General features: G+C 32.7%; 1 protein-coding gene across 1 annotated transcript in view; it reads left to right on the top strand.

Moving 5' to 3' along the window:
• Positions 1-22415, top strand: part of LAMA2 (laminin subunit alpha 2) — a 784999-nt gene that overhangs the window by 216272 nt on the left and 546312 nt on the right. Inside the window, exons 2-3 of the mRNA XM_074309868.1 lie at positions 2339-2509; positions 9883-9995. Of these exons, the coding sequence (XP_074165969.1) occupies positions 2339-2509; positions 9883-9995 (284 nt within the window). The remainder of the gene's footprint in view (positions 1-2338; positions 2510-9882; positions 9996-22415) is intronic.

Below are 22415 nucleotides of genomic sequence, written 5' to 3'. Positions count from 1 at the left end.
AAAAAATGCAGGCAGACAAAAATAGAGGGATGGGAATTCTATGTAGTGGTTCATAGTCATCTCCTAGAGTTCTTTCACTGGGTGTACCTGGTTCAATTCATTACTGCTCTATTGGAGCTGATTTGGTTCATCTCATTGTTGAAGAGGGCTACATCCATCAGAATTAATCATCATTTAGTATTGTTGTTGAACCTAGTCCTGCTCATTTCACTCAGCATCAGTTCATGTAAGTCTCTCCAGGCCTTTCTGAAATCATCCTGCTGGTCATTTCTTACAGAACAATAATATTCCATAATATTCATATACCACAATTTATTCAGCCAAGTACCAAATAGTTTTGATGATAACTGCTTTATAATATAGTTTTAGATCTAGTACAGCTAGGTCATCTTCATTTGCATTCTTTTCATTAGTTCTCTTGAAATTCTTGACCTTTTGTTCTTCCAGATGAAGTTTATTATTTTTTTTCTAGCTCTGTAAATTAATTTCTTGGCAGTGTAATTGGCATGGTATTGAATAAATAGATTAATTTAGGTAGAATTGTCATTTTTATTATATTAGCTTGGCCTGACTATTAGAACTTGATGTTCTCCCACTTGTTTAGATCGGACTTTATTTGTATAGAAAGTGTTTTGTAATTGTGTTTATATGGGTCCTTACTTTATCTTGGAAGGTAGAGTCCCAAATAGTTTATATTATCTATATTTATTTCAGATGGAATTTCTCTTTGTATCCCTTGTTGCCAGACTTTGTTGATAACATAGAAGTATTAATGGCTTATATGGATTTATTTTGTATCCTTCAACTTTGCTAAAGTTGTGAGTTATATTTAATATTGTTTTAGTTGATTTTCTAGGATTCTCTAAGTATATCATCATTTCATCTGCAAATAGTGATAATCTTGTTTCCTCATTACCTAGTTTAATTATTTTAATCTCTTTTTCTCCTCTCATTGTTAAAGCTAACATTTCTAATACAATATTGAAAAATAATGGTGATAATGGGCAGCCTTGTTTTACCCCTGATCTTATTGGGAATGGTTCTCGTTTATACCCATTACATATGATGTTTGCTGGTGGTTTTAATTAGATGCTACTGATCATTTTAAGAACTTCATTTAATTGGTGTTGGATTTTGTCAAATGTTTTTTCTGCATCTGTTGAGATAATCATATGATTTATGTTAATTTAGTTATGGATATAGTCAGTTATAAAAAAAAGATAATGCTTAATTTTGCTGAAGCCTTGATTCATGGCTGCAGTCCAAGATCTTTTGCCCTCCAGAATATCATATTCCAGGCTCTTCAATCCTTTAAAGTGGAAGCTTCTAAGTCCTGGGTAATCATGATTGTGGGTCCTTGATATTTGAATTGTTTCTTTCTGGCTGTTTGCTGTATTTTCTCCTTGATCTGATAATTCTGAAATTTAACTATGCTATTCCTTGGAGTTTTTATTTTGGTTTATCTTTCATGAGGTGATTGGTGAATTCTTTCAATGGCTATTTTACTTTCTGGTTCTAGGATATCAGGGGAGTTTTCCTTGAAGATTTCTTGAAAGATAATGTCTAAGCTCTTTTTTAGTGTATATATTCATATATTTATTCCTTGTTTGCAAAACTGTGATTGAGTTTGTTTAGTGGTCACATTCCTATAACTCATCTAACTTAGTTGGGGCTGAGACAATCACTATCTCCTTTACCAGATTCAAGGCAATAGAGAACTGGGTTAATACAAGGGGTGGGGAGGAGGGTCTTTTCTTCCTCAATGATAGAGAATTATGTTATTCTTATACTAGCAATTGACCAGAAATGAAGCATGGCATTTGTACTCAATATTTTTTCTTACTTGGTATCTCACTATTCTTGTGGTTACCTTTCTTTCCCAGGTGTATCATTTCAGAAAATCTAACATGGTTTTGTGTATTTCTATTAACCACCTACAATGTTAGGTAGAAAAGAATTAGAATGGATTATAAAATTAACTTTCAGAAGATGTAAAATCTTTTGCAAACCACATAGAAATCAGTGTTATTTTTTTAAGTGCACCAGACAAGAATTATTCTCTCTAATTAAATTGTAAAAGTTAATACTTAAGAATGAGATTTTAACAGTGAGATAACTTGAACACATAGCAAAGACTCTTCTGCTATGTTTATGATAAGTATGCTAAACTGTTTTTTATACTATATTTTATTAAATTAGGATTGCCTTTGATTTAAAACTTAGCTTAGTGATTTTTGAAAATTTACTTTTCTTTTTTTTTTGGACAATTTTTAACAGCTGAACAAAACTGTGTTGCCTTGTTTCTTGCCTAACTGATTCATTTCTTTATTTCTTGTAGGTTTATTTCCAGCTGTACTGAATCTGGCCACAAATGCACTCATAACCACCAATGCTACCTGTGGGGAGCGAGGTCCTGAAATGTACTGCAAGTTGGTGGAACACGTCCCAGGGCAACCTGTGAGGAACCCCCAGTGTCGAACTTGTAATCAGAATAGCAGTTTTGCATACCGTATGTGTTTGGGTTTTGGCATTTGTTTTAGAATATGTATGTAGGGGTTATCTACCATAGAATGGGAGATTCTGTAGAATGTTGTCGGAAGAGAAGGATAACATTGTAAGGACCTGAAAATATAGAACATTTTGGAATAACTAGTTGTTATTGTGCTGTTTACAGTTGTGTATGGCTGTTTGTGACCTCATTTAGGGTTTTCTTGGCAGAGATACTAGAATAATTTGCTATTTCCTTCTCTTATTCATTTGAAAGAAGGAAACTGAGGCAAATAGATTTAAAAGCTTTTCTCAGAATGTCACAGCTACTAAGTGCCTGAGGTTGGATTTAAATCCAGAAAGATGATTCTTCGGACTGCTGATCTAGCATTGTGCCATCTAGACATCCTCAGGAATACCTAAAACCATCCTTTGATCACATAATTTTAAAAAATCTCCTTTGACCTAAACCTGTAAAGTTCTGAGAATTGTAAGAATCCTAGGCTAAGAGCTTCCTTGGTACTCATTGCCTAGAATTCAAGCTAACACATATTTATCAGGTATCTATTGTGAGCCTAAACTCTGTAGACGTCTTACAAGTATTAAGAAAGTTTCTGCTCCTATTTTCCATTTTGTGAAATGAGGTGGCTATACTAGGCTTTAAATTTCCATTAAACTCCAATTCTATGATCCTCTAATGTAAGTAAAAAGAAGAAAAAAATAGTTAAGCATCAAGTGTTGGAGCATGATTTTTTGTTTGCAGAAGATTCTGCACTCAGTGCAGCCTCTGAAGCTGAGATGCAACAAAGTATAGATGTATTCTCTGCTGCTTATACTTATTTATACTTACATCTAACAGTTAACACCAAAAAAACATAGTAGATCCTTCATCAGCTAGCACCACACCCTTTAAATGTGGAACCATCAGTTACAGCAAATGGTGATGTTTTGAACACAGTGGATAAAGTCTCTTACCTTGGAAGTATACTTACCGTGTGTGTGTGTGTGTGTGTGTGTGTGTGTGTGTGTGTGTGTGTATTTGTGTATTTATCCATACCTACACCCATACATATACACACATACATATACCTACATGCTTTTGTACATGCACACATATATATAATACACATTTATACCTTTGTAGACATGCATTTAAGCAATATTAATGTGGCTAACACATAGATTTCTTTATTAACTGAATATTTAAGTTTAATTTTGAAAGCTTATATATTTAAAAAATAGTAAGTTGTACACATTATATTTGCAGTTTTACATGCAATCTATTATGTTATAGAAATGCTTATTTAATTTCTTTAGTTCAGAATAAAATAAATGAAAATTTTAAATATAAGATTGGAAAATGTTTAACAAAATAAGCAAAATAATAATACAATACAGATAAGATTAATTGTTTTCTCGGTCAGTATGTATACTGAAGGGATCTTTTTCTGTTCGAATTCAATTTCATTGACATAGTTCAATGCAAAAACTGAGGCCAACTGAAAGTTAATGATTAGTCCTGAGCACCACAGGAGGCAAATACCAGAGATAATATTTGAACTTATGTTCTCTGATTTCATATTCATTCTTCTTTCCTCTGTACCACATTGCCTTCTGAAAATCCTATTACAAAGAATAAATCATCATTCTTTGTCTTGATTTCCTGATTGAAAGCTTTTCCTGATTGAAAGTTTACTTTTAAACATGTTTGCAAATACTTCCTTTTTACTAGACACCACAAGGTGCAGTAGATGAAATATAAAACTTGGCATTAGGATGACCTGAGATCAGATTCTACCTCTAATACTATGTGAGCCTGGACAAGTCAGCTTCTGCAAATAATCATGTTATCTACCTCACAGAATTAGTCTGAGGATCAGATGAAATTATATATGAAAATTACTTTATTGTAAAGGGCTAGAACTGAGCAATGCACTTGGATAATGAAGCACTTGAGACTAATTGCCAATTGGATAGTTCCCTATTAACTTGTTTGAAGGTTGACCCTCCCCAGCTGTTCTGTGCTGACTTGATTGGTGGGACAAAGAGGGGGAGGTGACATGTGTGGGAGGAGGAGGAGGAGGAAGAGGGATTGAGACGCAGACATTGAGTCAATCTCTCCGGCGTTTGAGGGAGAAAGGTGTGTGTGAGGTTGCTAGGCCTAACCCCCTGACCTTGACCATAAAAGATCAAGAATAAATACGTTTAGTGATCCTGACTCCAGCTGATTTCTGGGAAGACAGAGTTCCAACACTTTATCAATCTAAAACTGCTGTTTAAATCTTCTTTTCACCATCAGTATCATTTCATGTTTTTTGCCCCTTCAAGACAATCAGTCATGGACCACTTTTCCCAAATATATATATATATATATATATATATATATATATATATATATATATATACACACACACACACACACACACACAGAGAAAAATATTTAATGGGCAGCTAGATTCCATTTCAAGTTCCTCCTTGGGTATTATAGGACTTAACTTCCTCCAATTCCCTTTCAATCTACCATGCCCAAACAAAATAAAACAAAGATTACATAAAATACTTTATTAAAAAGTTCATTTTACTCATGAAATAAAAGTCCACATATCCAGTGATTTCCTAAGAGTGGGCAAATCTGTAATGCCTCCTCTGAATATGAAAGTGTGTTGGCTTTGTGACTCCAAATTAAAAGCTAACAGTTTGAAAGGTTCATTTCATCAACTATCCCCTTAGCCAGTCATAAAATGAGGTTGGCCCTTGAATTAACTTGCAAATCTTTCCCTGTTGAGCTTGCTATATTTTTCATTTCCTTTTAAATAAGGAAAACATGCCAACAATTAATCAATGTTTTCAAATTAATTATAATTAAACTTCTGTAATGGGGATTATGGTTAATTGTTGATTCTTCTCCCAATCCTCCTTTTGGTGACTAATCCTCATATCAATTTGACCTGAGGTGGCAGATATCAAATTTTCCAATTAGACAGCTTCCATCCCAATTACCTAGGAGTCCTGAAGTTGCTTTACCAATGTGTGATGTGTATTTGTTTTTCTACCACATATTACAATCCACTGGCTATAAAGATGATGCAGGACTGTTTATGTCAGAGGATGTTTAGGGAATGATGTTCCCTCTGATATTTATTTTCCTTCTAGACTGATGCCAGCAATATCTCATTTATGGTACCAATTCCTAAATGTGCCAATTTTAATACCCACTTGTGCCACTGAGGACATTTTATTTGATATTTAGATATGCTTCTGGCATTTGCTGTTTTAAAGACTTGACACCTTTCTTCACTCCCACTTTCCATTAGAGCCAACTCTAATTATTAAATATATTCAGCACTTTTACTTTTCATTAATGAGATGGAATGCATCATCTTAGTGGATTGTTAATGAGACAGAATCCAAAACAAAGTCTGCCAAACTGCTGAGCTGAATTAGATAACCCTTACAATTAAGAAAGGGGCTACTAAGTGGTACAATGGATATTGTCAAGCCTGGAGTCATGAAGACTTAAGTTCAAATCTGGTCACAGACTGGTACCAGCTGTGTGACCTTGAGTAAGTCATTTAACCCTGTTTGCCTCATTTTCAGATCCAGAGACTGAAATGGCAAACCACTCCAATATCTTTGCCCAGAAAATCCCACATGAGCTTGGGAAGAGACTCAACTGAAGTGTTTGAATATTAACAACAATTGAGAAGTGTGAGAAATTTTGAGGGTTTTGGAGCTTTTTCCAGGGAATCCTAAGAACCTTTAGTAGTTAATATGATATTTATTATTGGGACTAAGTGAAATTCACAACATCCAAATATATGGAGGATTTTGGTAATATATGAAATACCTTTCAGAAGTGGTCTATGACTTAATATGTAAGTCCACAGGATTAGTTGCTTGAGGCTAGGAAGTGTTCAGAAACAAACAGCTAGTAAGTCAGCGAGATTTGAACTTGGCTTATGCTAACTACAAAAGCAGTTTTTTATTCATTATGACAGACAGTCTCCATCAGTATATATAATAATTCCATATCAAATGCAAAAAAATTAAAGTATATATATATATATATATATATATATATATATATAATATATTTTGTATATATGTATATGCTTGTAAACAAAATGAAGCCTTAATTTGCAATGACATATTTTCTTTATTTTGTTCTTTGATTCTTATCTGAAGTTCCCTCTGATTCTTTTATGCTAATCTAATTTGCTGGTTCATTTTGATCCTTGTTGTGGAATATTTCACCTCTAGCCCTTATACATATTTAGAAAAAAAGCACATTTTTTTTTTCTGTGTGTATATCAGTTAAAATGTGATGAAATGAGATATTGGATCATTTCTCTTATTTTAAGAATACATGCTCATAATATATACATTCATATAACTAAAATGGTACTTAATAAATATGTCGTCATGTTCTATTTTTAAGTTATTGTCACAAAAATAAGTAGTTATTGGAATACAGGAAATATTTAACTGAGCATTTTTTTTTAACTTGGAATGGCTTTTCACATGGAATTCAGATTTTTCATCTGGTTAAATCTCTAGGATGGCCCTCAAAACCCACTGAAAACTAACATAATTTGAAGATAGCATTAAAACTACTATAGAATGGAGCCTCCATTTTCAATTTCAAAGTAAAAATATTTTTGTTGTATTGCTTTTTCAGTTGTGCTTAACTTTTCATGGTCCTATTTGAGGTTTTCTTAGCAAAGATACTGGAGTGGTTTACCATATCCTTCTGCAACTCATTTTGCAGATGAGGAACCTGAGGCAAACAGGGTTAAGTGGCTTGACCAGAATCATGTAGTCAGTAAGTGTTTGAGGCTGATCTTAGGAAGGTGAGTCTTTTTGACTTTAGGTCCACACTCAATCCACTGCAACATCTAGCTGTTCCCAAGAGAAAATAAATGTAATTATTACTTGGGATGTCAGGAACATCTCCACTGTAAATAGCTTTTGTATCAAAAGTAGTTTTTCTTCACCCTTGTCCTTTTTTACTTCCCACCCATTAGTAATGGAAATAGAAAGGCCCCTAGCTTCTATATCCTAAGTATCCTGCTTTAGAGATAGGGATTTCAGCATGGTTTAGTTTAAGAAGGGAAGGATGATCTTTTTTTCTGTGTTTTTTCTCTCTCATGTTTTTTCTCTTTTATAATAAATTTTCTTTCTCTGAACATGATTCACAAAGCAATGTGTTAAATTGAATTTTAGAAAAACAAGAGGAATGGTGAAATGAGGAAATGGATCAGAAAATGAAAATTTATGACAGAAACTTTGGAATGAAATTTTGAAAAAGGATGGCAGCCAATAGGGACAAAAATTAGGATTGACAAACTAGGGTTAGGTTTTGGAATCTCTGAAGTTTGACAGTGGAAAGTAAGAGTGAGAAGAGATGATGATGCATAGATTATTAGGTACAAGTACAAAGGCTGAAGTTGTAATGGTTAGATAAAATTAGAGGAGGAGATGAAAGACAAAGTAATGAGCAAGATGATTATAGAAGAGGGATAGGGACGTGGTCATAAGGAGGAAGGCTATGGAATTTTGAGTTTAGAGATTGATTTCTACCTTTGCTTTAGAGAAAAAAAAATGAGGTCTAGGGATTCAGTAACTTGCTCTAGCTCAGATCCATTAAGAAGGATTCTGGGAGATTTGGGGCTTGTGAGAAGTGAGGTAGGACTCATGAATGAATAATTAGCAGGGTAGTTTTCTATTTTCTCCTTTTTTTTCTTGTTTCACCTTCCTTGGTAGAACTAGATGGAAAAGACATTCTACAAATATAATCTCAAAGAGGAAAAGTGTGGAGGAAAGAGAAAAAAGAAAGAAAGCTTTGCTGAAGTCAACAGCAAGGAATCATATAGACCTCTCCTAAAAATGTTTTTAAATAATTGAAGGAAATGTGAAATTTCAATTAGAGATTAGTGAAGATAAAGATGTAATTTTTTTTTTCTTTTCTGAGCTCATAGATCTCTCTCTACAAATCCCTAAACTTTTTGTGGACCCTTTGAGATTTCATGTACTCCAGGTTAAAATTTTCCTTCATTAGATAATAACATTGCAAATAGTGGACCATAAAATAAATTAAAGCAACAAATACCATATATCATCATATTGCTGTTATTGTTCAGTCATGTTTGACTCTTTCTCACTAAAGACCCTGGAGTGGTTGGCCATTTCCTTCTCTGGGGTTTAAAGCAAAGAAAGATTAAATGATTTGTTTATAATTACACAGCTAGTGAGTGTCTGAGGGCAGACTTGAACTTAGGTATTTCTGACTCAAGGCCACAAATTCTATTCAGTGAGTCATCTAGCTATATTTAGTAACCAAAATATAGGTCCCATGTAGTCTAGGCACATACAATATTATTAGTGTACTAAAATATCACTACATAGATTTAATAATAGTATATAGAAAAAAGAGATAATACAGCAAGACTACACTATTTTACATCATATATTATGGATACAACAGAATAATTTACATATCCCATCCAAATGAACATCAATTGATTGCAAGAATACTATACTTTCCCTGAAGTTTCAGTACATAAGTTCACTTGTTCATTCACTGAGTTTATTGCCTTGGTACTTCATTTTATTGTGATCAGTAAACAACATTATTAGGTACAATTAGGCTACTAACCAACACTTTCTATTCTTAGCTGATGAATGGCCTTATCCTAACATGTTTATTGTTTGAAAAATCCCTATCCTGTATGGTGCTTGGCATGGTGCTGCCCCTAAACTATGATATAGCGAGGGGAGATATATAGATGGCATAATGGATAAAATGCTTAATCAGGAAGAATTGGCTTTGACTTCTACTTACATTAAATATTTATTAGTTGTGACAATTGGCAAAACATTTAACTCTTTCAACTTTTTCATCTGTAACTTGAAGATGAGAATATCTGTGACCCTAGGCAAGTCACTTAACCCTGTTTTCCTCAGTTTCCTCATCTATTAAGTAAGCTAGAGAAGGAATAGACAATTCATCCCAATATCTTTGCCAAGGAAACTCTGACTAGGGGTCACAAAGAGTTGGGGTCAACAACAATTGGTTACTAAACAACAACAGTATCATCTATCTTAACAGCTTGTGGTGAAGATCAAATACAATTATATATGTGCAGTGCTTGTCAACTTTAAAAAAGACTATGTAAATGCAGCTATAATTATCATTTTAGTAGGGGTTCAGTAGAGATTTGTAAAAGAAAAGGGTCAATGAATGCATGAATAAATGAATCTTTGACTATGCTTTTTTAATTTGATACAAAAATTCTCATCATTCCAACATAAATGTTTTGACTTTTTTTTTTCAAGGAGAAGCAGCCTAATCATAATTGACTTTTCTTTCCTCTTCACATATTTCTGCCATAACAGAGAGACACCCAATCACAAATGCGATTGATGGCAAGAACACTTGGTGGCAGAGCCCCAGTATTAAAAATGGAATTGAATACCATTATGTGACCATTACACTGGATTTACAGCAGGTATGATAGCCTTTTTCTCAAAACTATTTGGAAATTGTACCTTGGATTTTGTATTTGTTTTGTGAGAAATCCTTAAGGGTAAAGAAACACTCATCTTCACATCTTTAACTATTGTCCTGTTACAAAGAAAAAAAGTGTCCTATTAATTTAGTGCTATTCACATTTTCTAAGCAAGCCCTACAGATCTTTAGCATTCATTTTAAAAACACAATTGGAATAATTCCCCATATGAAGTGTTCAATACTATATTAGGAACTGTTTTTGTTTAGACTCATTAGACTTAATGATGAAAATTTGTAACAACAAAAATCTTATGTGCATCAAAAGCACTAAAATGGTACCATTTTTATGTTTCCAAAGAATATTGTGCCCCTGCTTTGCTGCTGATAGGTGCACTTAAGAATTTTTTGGATAACAAGGCTCTCAAATAAATTGCCTCTTATTACTGATAGTTGAGTATGCTGTGTCAGTAGATTTTTAAATTGAACTTGGGCCTCTCAGAGAGGTAACAAGCCTGCTTGTATTTGTATAAAATTGATGCTCAGAGTAGCTTGAGTTGCTTATGACATAGGAGTAGGTACTTTTCAAAACTCTTTTCTTTCTATATCTCATAATATCACAATTGGACTGATGTTACCATTGAAGATTCACAACCATCTTAATTGGGTCAATCAGGAACATCAGAAAAAATCCAGGGAAATAGTACCACATTTTGATTGCTGTGATAAATACATAGTATAATGGGAAGAACCCTGATTCTGGAGTCAGGACCAGGGTTCAGATCTTACCTCTTATGTTTCTATTTGTGTGATATTTTATGCAAATTATTTAGCCTCCTCAGTTTCCTCTCCTATAAAAGCAAGGGGTTAGACTAGACAGTTCTTGAGGTCTCTTCCACTCTAAATCTATCACCTAATGGAAGTGTATATTCTTGTTATCCTTTATATAGAGAAGACTCCTCTACTTTTAAAAAGAAATGAAAGATTTAATCTCTTGCTGGCATCTATCTTTCATTTTCAAAGAGAACCAATGACATAATGGAATTGTGAATTGTATTTAAGTGAGGGAGAGTTGCACTCTCCTCTTGAATCACTAAAATCTAGTGGCAGGACAAAATTTAGGATGATTGGCAGTGCTTCAGGATGCAATGGATGACTTTGGAGTTTTTGTTGTCTGACCAAGCTCTAGTGCTCCATGGTATTCAACTGTCTTCATGGTCACTGGGACAAATTGTTCTCATCTACCCATTCTGCCACAGAAGTCTTCACATGTTTGGAGTAGATACCTTCCTAACTCACTGATGGGTTTGAGATCTGGTAGTTATCTTCAACCTGGTTTAGTCTATCTACCAAAACACTTTTACTGGCATATGAACACTGTGTATGCTACAGCTTTTTGGAGCCACAGGTGAGAATTAAATGACAGATGAACATCAAGACTAGAGAAGCAGCCCTGTAAAAGATTATTAATTAATTAATCTTTTACCTTAATGGGGTATAGGGACATGGAAAAGGGTAAAAAAAAAGTCTGTTGCATTTTGAGGGGGTTACATTTGTACTGTGATATAATCACAATACCTGGGCTCATGGTGGTCATTTATATAGTATTAATCTACTCCTCCTCCACAATATTACATCTCTTTCTTGAGATCCATTCATTCCACTCCATTTTCATCTTGGCAGGCATAGATTCCCAAAGAGATAATATTTTCACATGGTTACACTCAAGTTCTTTTAGGGTCCTAGGGATGATAATTATTGTGATATGGGAGCCACCTGCCAGTGGCTACTGGAGGTCCAACTCAGACCTATAGAATAGATTTCTTTATGTAAGAGGATGATGATGACACAAGGAGACTAAGAGACAGTTACATTCTCTGACCTCTCTTCCCTCTGCCTTCAATTTATTTCATTCCCAGTCCACAAGCAACATCTGTGTCAGAAAAGGATGCCCCGCAATTCCTTCAGATGTTATGATCCACAGCTGTGGAGGCTCTTGGAGAATAGACCTGCCACTTCACGTAGGCATGGTCCTTAATAAATAATAATGAAAAATATATGCCCACTACTCAACACTCTAGCTTTCATGTTGCCCATTCACACCATTGGCCACTTAAAATATCATCATTTTAAAATCTTAAATATAACATTTTTATCAATAAAAGCTTGAACAAAGCATTTATAAGTTCTTTTAATTTACCATCATCTTTAATTTAATAGGGTCTTTAGAGTTTCTTCAATGTGAGCAGCTCAGCTAATTATTCACTCTTATGTGTAACACATTTTTGTATAGGCTCCCAACAATGCAGGTTATGTTGATTCTTTAAGCTAGGCAAACAGAGGCAGCCAATACATCAGGATAAAAAATTCTTATGAAATCAATTCTGCTTTGCCATAATGAGATATTAGGTTCTTACTAAGTGCTAAGTCAGTACTTAACAATTCTCTAGTTCTGGTCTTTACTAGGAGTTTAACCCCTTTGAACTCCTGGGGAGGAGCTTGCATGCTTAGGAGGAGCAAGTTCATTGGTTGAAGTATTTTTTCCCAGAAGCCATTGTGTTACCTCACGCCCATTCTCTGGGAGGATAAAAGAAGGCAGCACTCGAGAGATAGAGAGTCTCTTGTCTGGGCCAGACTTGAGGTGACTCTCTGGAGGAAGAAGTAGTTACTACTCTTGACCAGAGTTGGCGGCAACTGTCTGGAGACAAGGGCTCTCTACAGGAAGAAGAATCTGTCTGAGAGATTTGAGTTGACACAGCAGATCTCCTCCCAGAGAGCAATCGACAGTTTCTGGAGACAACAGAACTTTGCAAATTGGCTCCCAACGTGGGGCGCCAATATGTAATGTTCTCGAATTGTGATGACTGGTCCCTCTGGGAGGAGATCTGTAAAATCTTTTCCTCTGTGAGCAGGTTTCTTGGGAGCTCTGAATCTCCTCCAACTCTTGTCCTTCCTCAAATCAAATTGGTCTCCTTTCAGCCTGCCTGGTGTCAAAACTCTATCCCAGATGTGGGAAAACTGGGACACTGATACATTGTTGGTGGAATTGTGAAAGAATCCAGCCATTCTGGAGAGCAATTTGGAACTATGCCCAAAAAGTTATCAAACTGTGCATACACTTTGACCCAGCCGTACTACTACTGGGCTTATATCCCAAAGAAATACTAAAGAAGGGAAAGGGACCTGTATGTGCCAAAATGTTTGTGGCAGCTCTTTTTGTTGTAGCTAGAAACTGGAAGTTGAATGGATGCCCATCAATTGAAGAATGGTTGGATAAATTATGGTATATGAAGGTTATGGAATACTATTGTACTGTAAGAAATGACCAGCAGGAGGAATACAGAGAGGCTTGGAGAGACTTACATCAACTGATGCAGAGTGAAATGAATAGAACCAGAAGATCACTGTACACTTCAATGCTATATGAAGATATATTCTGATGGAAGTGGATATTTTCAACAAAAAGAAGATCCAACTCACTTCCAGTTGATCAATGATGGACAGAAATAACTACACCCAGAGAAGGAACACTGGGAAGTGAATGTAAACTGTTAGCACTACTGTCTATCTACCCAGGTTACTTATACCTTCAGAATCTAATACTTAATGTGCAACAAGAAAATGGTATTTACACACATATATTGTATCTAGGTTATATTGTAACACATGTAAAATGTATGGGATTGCCTGTCATCGGGGGGAGGGAATGGAGGGAGGGGGGGATAATTTGGAAAAATGAATACAAGGGATAATATTATAAAAAAATTACTCATGCATATATACTGTGAAAAAAAATTCTAAATAAAATAAAAAAAAAACTCTATCCCAGAGTTGATTCTCTCAGACCCAATGCTGCCCTTCTTTTATCCTCCCAGAGAATAGGCATGTGAGAACTCAACGGGGTGTGGGGAAATAACTTTCACCAATGAACTTGCTCCTCTTAGAATTCCTAAGGTGTAAACTCCCTTTAAAGGGAACCAAAGGTCTGAGCCAGAGAACTGTCAAGTCAACCTGAGTTCTCATCTTGTCATTGTCCAGACAACCTGAGTTCTCACCTTGTAATCCTAACACCCCACTATTACATGATATAGTTCTAGAAATTTTAGCAACAGCAATAAGATGAAAATAGAAACTATAAGCATAAAAATAGGCAAAGAAAAGATAATACTATTCTCATTTTATGATGACATAATGGTTTACTTAGAATACCCTAGAATGGCCAATGCTTATCTATAGGCCAAGTCAATTAATAAAAATTTACATTGTTATCAAAGTAAATTTATATTTTATGATATGGCACTCAAATTATCAAGAGCATTATTTTACAGGATTTTATAAAACAGTGACTAACTATGAAGAAATAAAAGATATAGAATATCAAGGGAAATAATGAAGATTGAGATAAAAGTGGAATGTACTGCCAGATTTCAAACTATGTAAGAAAAGAGCAATCATCAAAGTTATTTGGTATTTTGGAGTAGAATGATGGAACAGACTAGATAAAGTAGAATCAGAAATGATGAAATTCAATAACCTAATATTCAGTAAACCAGAAAAGATAGATTATTACAGAAAGAAAAAAAAAGTGATAGGAAAAAAAATGGAAAGGAGCCTAGCACAAGTTAACGCTTGGACAAATACCTTATGTCATATTTTGTAATACATTCAAAATATATACATAATGTCAATATTAAGTTACACCATAAAATTAAAATCAGATTATATATATGTATATATAAATATATATACTATATATATTTACATATACATATATATGAATCTTTATCTTCTGCATCTTTAGTCTTCTTCCTCCTATCAAACATTATATTTTGAGAAATATAATAGAAAACTAAATGAAATGTTATCAAAACAATAACCAAAATGATAAAAAATTTTGAAAATAGTCAAACAAGGAAGATTTGAAAAAAAAAAGATAGTCTAGAAAAGATGCTGCTGTGAAATAATGATCATTGTCTTCAAATATTTGAAGATCCATGTGGAAGAGGAATCAGTCTATTTTATAATAACTCTAGACTTAGAAGCAATAGGGTAGAATTTATAGGGAGCAGCGTATCAGGTTTAGGGGCAACTTTCTAATCATTCAAATTCTGCAAAAATGAAGTGGACTGCTTCTGGGAGGTAGTGAATTATCTTTCATTCTGTTATGATTTTTTGTTGTTGTTGTTGTTGAGTAATTTCATTGATATCTAACTCTTTGTAACCCCAATTTGGGTTTTCTTGGCAAAAATATTGGAGTAGTGAGTTGCCATTTTGGAATATTTTAGGAATGCCTTTCTTTATAAAGAATGCTGATGAATACCTTACTATTTCCATTATTTTATTTTAAAGCAAAACATATTTACCTATATATATATGTATATATGTATATACACATATTTATATATAATATTTATTTTTATATTTGGACAGCTAAAACACACAGAAAGAAAGTCATTTATTAGATCCATCTTTTTTTCTTGAGTAATAGCGCCTCTGCTGTAGGATCAGTTCTGCTCCTAACTAGATGATTGACCTTATCTTTTCTCTGCCTGTTTTCTTATCTGTAAAATCATTACAGTACCATAGATCATAAAACTGCAAGAGACGTTAGAGAAAATCTAGTATGACTTTCTTATGTATAGATAAAAAGAAAAAAAAAAAAAAAAAAAAACCGATCCAAAGGGGTGAGCTTTCTCATCCTGAGTCACTCTGTAAGGGGATTACATTAAATGACATCTAATATTCTTTATGTTTTAAAATTCTGTGAATCTATTCTTTTATCTTCTCCTGAAACAATATTAATCATCATAACTTTGATATTTAATTCAGTGCAATAATAATAATAACAATATTTAAAGATGACATACTAACATTTATATAATGCTTCAAGATTTGTAAATTACTTTCCATGTATTACCTCAGTTAATCTTCACAATAACCTTGTGAATCAGATACTATGATTATCCTCATTTTACAAATAAAGAAACTGAGGCTGAGAGCTTGTAATATACCTGAAATTTTACAGATATTAAGTTTCTGAGGCAATATTCAAAAATATATATTCTTGACTTCAAGTCTAAGAGTCTATCCACTATGCTGTCTAGCTATTTCTAGTATAATGAATAGAGTACAAGACAGTAAATCAGAAAATCTTAAGTTCAAATTGTTCCTCAGATTTTTATTAGCCATGCTTCTCTCTGATCAAAGTATTTGACTTCATCTGATTTCAGGTTGCTAATATGTATTCTGTGGGATACAGTTCCAAATATTTAAGATGAAATGATAAAAAACATGTAGAGGTTGTTACAAATTCTAAGTTATATATGAAAGAGAAATATTACTATTGATAACAATTATTATCCTAAACAGATATAATTTATTTGATATTAGTATGCTTAAATATAGGCCTATTTCCATTCCCTAGATTAATTCAGTGATGGAAAAAGTCTAACACTGAAAAAATATATAAATTGAATAATAGTGAACTATAAAATAATTCTCCAGAATTAAAAAAAAACACCTAATAACTTTAAAATAATTCAAAATATTATTATTAATTAGAAATAAAGCAATCACTAAATATTTAACATTTCTCCTAAAACTATTCATATAGTTTAATTACCTAGTCTTGAAGGATATTGTAATGTAGTCCTTCAATTAATTTAAAATTCAAGAAAACCACAAAGGAGAAAAGTGGCAAGAAGAATAAAGTATAGTATCTACTTTAGCTAGTCATGTCAAAATAAATTTTTAAAAGAAATTTACTTTATTGTCAAAATACTTGAACTTCATTTTAAAAGTGTGTGTGTGTGTGTGTGTGTTTGAGTTTGGCTAAATTGCTTTAGGAAGGTTATGGTAAATTAGTCTCAAATTAGCTGATACAATGAGTACAACACAAAATTAATACCTTGTAATATATGGCACAACATGGGAAGACCTTCTTACTAAAGAGGCTCTAATAAACATTTCTCATTAGCTAAGTTATGTCTTTATTATGAGCTATTCTTACTTTATTCAAATGAATCAGTTTGTAAAGTAGCAATGGGTAATCCTTAAAAGATACCACAAATGCACAATTTAGATGTTAATTTGGCTGCCTGCCTTATTATTATTTACTGTATCTGCAACCCTATGCTTGTAACATTGGGCCAGAAAACATGATTTTCTCAGCAATTTAGTTTAATTACTAACTTGGTTCCTACATCATCATCACTACTATCATCAATTAATGTGTAGTGCACATGTGAAGATTTTTCCAAGCATAATCTTAGAGATTATGTTAAAGTCTGATAATAATGTTGAGAAAGTTCCTTTGCATTTACACTGTTATTCTTTGATCCTACTATTTTAATTTTACTCTTCTCATCATTACCATTCTCTTCCAATATGCATGAAATAATTTGAATTAATGTGATTAATATATATCTGTAATTCTATAAAAGTTGAAGATTCATGAATTCTGTTATTGTGATAACTCTGAAAGCTCAAAAATAAAGAGAATGCTACATGCTCCACTAAGGTCAATGATTTTCAGATTACAAACTTGGTATTGTCAAATTTTTAATTATCTTTTATTTACACTAATATTGTAATCTTTGGACTTATTCAAAAAACTGGTTTGTGCTATAGAAAGACCCAGCCTTGCTGGTTTTGTCAGTAACTAGTTTAGAAAGCCGTGTTGTATGAATGACTTGTCCACAGAGGGCAGGTCAGTCTTTTGAAATCACAGATTGCAAACTGTAGAGAGAAAGATGCTAGGGAGAAAAATAGATGTCAAAGGCATTCCTAGTGAATGATAAAATGCTAACTAGCATTTTACTTGCAGCTAAGAGTATTGAAAATGTGAACAATCCAATAAAGTATTGAAAACTAAGTGCCTTATTTGGATTTAGGGCTTCTGGCTAACTCTACCTCAAATTGCATTACCTAACATCATCCTTTATTTGAATTGTGTTTCTTCCTATGCTGACAGTGTCTCTTGGAATGAATTTTCTTTTCAAAAATTATTGATAAGACTTTCTTGAGCTCAGATTAAGTAGCTAAAATGGTATTAAATACAGAATTAATTATCCTGGTAATTGTGAAAATGCAAACCAAATGCCAGTCACCTTTATAGGTAAGAACCTCAGTTAGTGGAATTGTTTTTGCATATAAGAACATTTTTGATCAGTTGATTATAATGACAATGATGATTTTAATCTAGTGTTGAAACTAGTTTGGGGTGTCTAAGTTATTGTTTTAACCTCTGAAACAATCTATTACCCCACTCTACTTGGGGTTTTTTACATACAGGACAAGGAAACTATCCTACCTCGAATAGAACAAGATTTTGAATGTTCAATGACAGTTATGATAATAGTTAATATGTTTTTAACTAAATAACTCATTCTTCCTCTCTACTGCAAACTTCACTTATGAGTTATGAAAATGACATGTCATTTTATTTAGAATCCAAGAGCTGTTATATTCTTTATGATTGAAATTCCCCTAAAGACTATGGATATCAAATCAAATTTAAACCTTTTTAATTATTCTAATCTATATAAATGAGAATTATATTCTATATATATGTTTCAAATCTGAAAGTTTTTTTAAGAGAACAAATAGCAATAATCAACCAGTCTTGTTCTATGAGACAAATATGTTTCTGATAGCTATATTATCGAAGGATTAATAAACAGAACTATAGACCAACATCATTGATGAATATGTAAATTATTTTTCAGTAAAATTGTTAATTATAATTATAGAAAGAAGGGGAAAAGGAACACACATTTATTAGTCATCTGCCATGTGCCAAGAAATGTGGTAAGCTCCTCACAAATATTTCATCCCCCAAATTATTTACTACAATTGGATTTCTATGAAATATACATAGTTAAAGACAGAGAAAACAATTAACACCATTAATTATATTAGAGCACATCAAATCACAGTTGATATTTTCAGGAAAATCCTTTGCAAAAAGATATTTATTGTAAGGAGAAGATAAAAAAGAGGCATTTTTGAATATGCTTTAAAATGAATATCAAAAATCAAGAGTTAACATTATTTATTATAAGGGTAAATGGTAGAAACTCTCCCAGTAAATAAAGGAATAAAGCAATGAAGACCTCTCTGCTTTATTTGACAACACCAGAAATGCTATTAATAGGAGTAAGAAAAAAGAAAATAAAAGCACATGTTGACTAGATAAAATTATTCCTATCTACAAAAACAGTGGTTGACTTAGAAAGAAACTATTTCAGACAATTTAAAGTATTACTGAAATAATAGAATATAAAATAAATCCACAATTTTTTTTCAGTGTTTCTATATACCAATAATAAAATGCAGGTGAAAATACTAGAAAGGGAAAACCCAGTCAAAGAATTGAAAAGTATATAAGATTATATTAATTTTAACTTAGGATGTTAGTCTACAAAGATACATTGAAGACACATTCAAATACATAAATGCAATTCAAAAATGCTCTTTAGAGGAATAAAGAATAACTCGCATAGTCATTCCTATTATTGGCACATGTCAATATAATAAAAATTAAGATGCTACCTAATTTAATTAACAGATTTGGTACTTTATCAATAAAATAACAAAGGGGATATGTCATAGCATTAGAAAAATAATAGAATTAATTTGAAGGGGAAAAAGTCAACACACTCAAGGGGAAAAAATAAAATGTATGTAGACATGAAGTCAGAATAACACTTCCAAGTATCAGATTATATTGTGAATCAGCAATTATCAAAATTATTTTGCTTCAATAAAAAACAGAAAAGTAAATGATTTGTCAAGACTGGACAAGTCGCAATCAAAAAATGGAGTGCAGTAACTTCTTATTATTGTTCACCAAACATACATGGGAAAGAACTCCACAGTTGATAAGAATTTTTAATAAAACTTCAAGACAACTTGGTAGAAATTAGGTTGAGGTTGACAATTTATCCTAAGTACTATCAAAAGCTTAAAATGAATATGAGGCATGAACTTAAAAAGTCAAACTATACCCCCCAAAATAGAACAAGATCATATACCTGTCACAGCTCTGACTAAACTGTTTATAACTGTTTATAAAACAAGAGATCAAAGAGATAATAAAATATAATTTCATCTACATTTGCATTACATTTAAAAGTTTTGGATTGATAAAATTAATAAAACTTGGTTAAGAAAACAAATTAACCACTTCAAATAATTAACTTATATAAAATCAACCTAGATCACTACTAAAAATAGGAATGCATATTGAAACTCTTCTGCCATACACCAGAAATTACATATAGCAAATTTTAAAATATGGCTTATAGTGAAAGTAGTCAGTACTGGATGGGCTATAAAGATGGTCACAGTAATTATACTGTTAGTAGAACTTTGAAGTGATCCAACCATTATACAAAGCAATTTGGAATTTTCTAAACAAAATTATAAAATACTCTTAGTCTCTCTTATCTTCCTATTAAACATCTTCACTCTAGGAGGTGAAGAGAATAGTTCTCTCTACATATCAAAATTTTAATAGTAACATTATTTTTTGTGTGATAGCAAAAAATAAGAGATGACATGAGACTACTTTTTAGGCAATATACAAATGCATTATGATATAAGGATGCATCATGTTGTTGTTCAGTACTTCTAGTCATATTTGACTCTTTGTGACCCCATTTGGGGTGTTCATGGTCAAAATACTGGAGTGGTTTGCCATTTCTTTCTCAAGATCATTTCACAGATGAGGAACTGAGGCAAACAGAGTTACATATTTTGTCCAGGATTGCAAACAGTAAGTGTCTGAGGTCAGATTTAAACTCAGGAATAAGAGTCTTACTGATTTTAAGCCTAGTTATCTATTCATTGAACCATCTAGCTAGCCTAAGGAGGCATCATAGTATAATATAAAGATAACTGTGTGTACTTTCAAAGAATCTTAGCTCAAACCTTCTTCTAACACTATTATATGATCATGGGTCAGTAACTTAACCTGCCTGGACCTCAGCTTGCTCATCTGTAAAATGGGATGGCTAGAGAATCTCTATGGTCTATTCTAGCTCAAAATATATGATCCTATAATGTTACTGATTATATTAAGCAGAAAGAGGAAAACTACATACTCAATGCATACAATAACATAAAAAGGAAGAACAATAAAGTGAAACAATAATGTATATGCACAAATTTATTTCTTGAAAAGAGTGAAGGAACACTTCCAGTTGATCAATGAAGGACCGAAATAACTACACCCAGAGAAGGAACACTGGGAAGTGAATGTAAATTGTTAGCACTACTGTCTATCTACCCAGGTTATTTATACCTTTGGAATCTAATACTTAATGTGCAACAAGAAAATGGTATTTACACACATATATTGTATCTAGGTTATATTGTAACACATGTAAAATGTATGGAATTGCCTGTCATGGGGGGGAGGGAGTGGAGGGAAAGGGGGATAATTTGGAAAAATGAATACAAGGGATAATATTATAAAAAATTACTCATGCATATATACTGTGGGGAAAAATTCTAAATAAAAAAAAAAAGAAGAAAAAAGAAAAGAGTGGAGGAAAATGTTCCTCTCTCCCTTCACTGCAAAGATGGGTAACAATGAGTAGAATACTTTATCAGATATGATGTTTCAGATGGTTTATCTGAATTGTTCCCTCCCTCTTTATTTTGTAACCTTTATTATAAAAGATGCTTTCCTAAAAAGAGATATTCAGAATGATTCCTGTAATAACAAATCTCATAAAAAAATTAAAAAAATAATTAGTCAATTTAAAATCTACAGATAGAAATGGGTTATGTTTTAGACAAAAAACAAATGATATTTTTGAAAGTTAGAGTCAATGTAGTTTTGTTCATTATTTGAGATAAATTTTTATCAATAGGCATAGAATAACCTTTTTTTCATAGTTGCCACAAATCAAACTCAGTTTTCTGCATATTAGAAGGGGATACTTTTATCACACTAATGAAAAAGCTTATGCCATAATTTTAAAATATTATTATTAATAGCTTTTTTTAATATACAAAACATATGCATAGGTAATTTTTCAACACTGACCCTTGCAAAACCTTCTGTTCCCACTTTTTCCCCTCTTTCCCCCACCCCCTCCCCTAGATGGCAGGTAGTCTGATACATGTTAAATATGTTAAAGTATATGTTAAATACAATATATGTATACATATTTATATAGTTATATTGCTGCATAAGAAAAATCAGATTTAGAAAGAAGGTTAAAAAAAAAACACCTGAGAAGGAAAACAAAAATGCAAGCAAACAATAACAGAAAGAGTGGAAATGCTATGTTATGGTCCACACTCATTTTCCATAGTTCTCTCTCTGAGTATAATTGATTCTCTTCATTTCTGAACAGTTGGAACTGGTTTGAATCATCTCATTGTTGAAGAGAGCCATATTCATCAGAGT

Source organism: Sminthopsis crassicaudata, chromosome 4, assembly GCF_048593235.1.
Source record: "Sminthopsis crassicaudata isolate SCR6 chromosome 4, ASM4859323v1, whole genome shotgun sequence".
NCBI classification, from domain to species: domain Eukaryota; kingdom Metazoa; phylum Chordata; class Mammalia; order Dasyuromorphia; family Dasyuridae; genus Sminthopsis; species Sminthopsis crassicaudata.
This window is presented reverse-complemented; position numbering and strand designations above follow the sequence as displayed.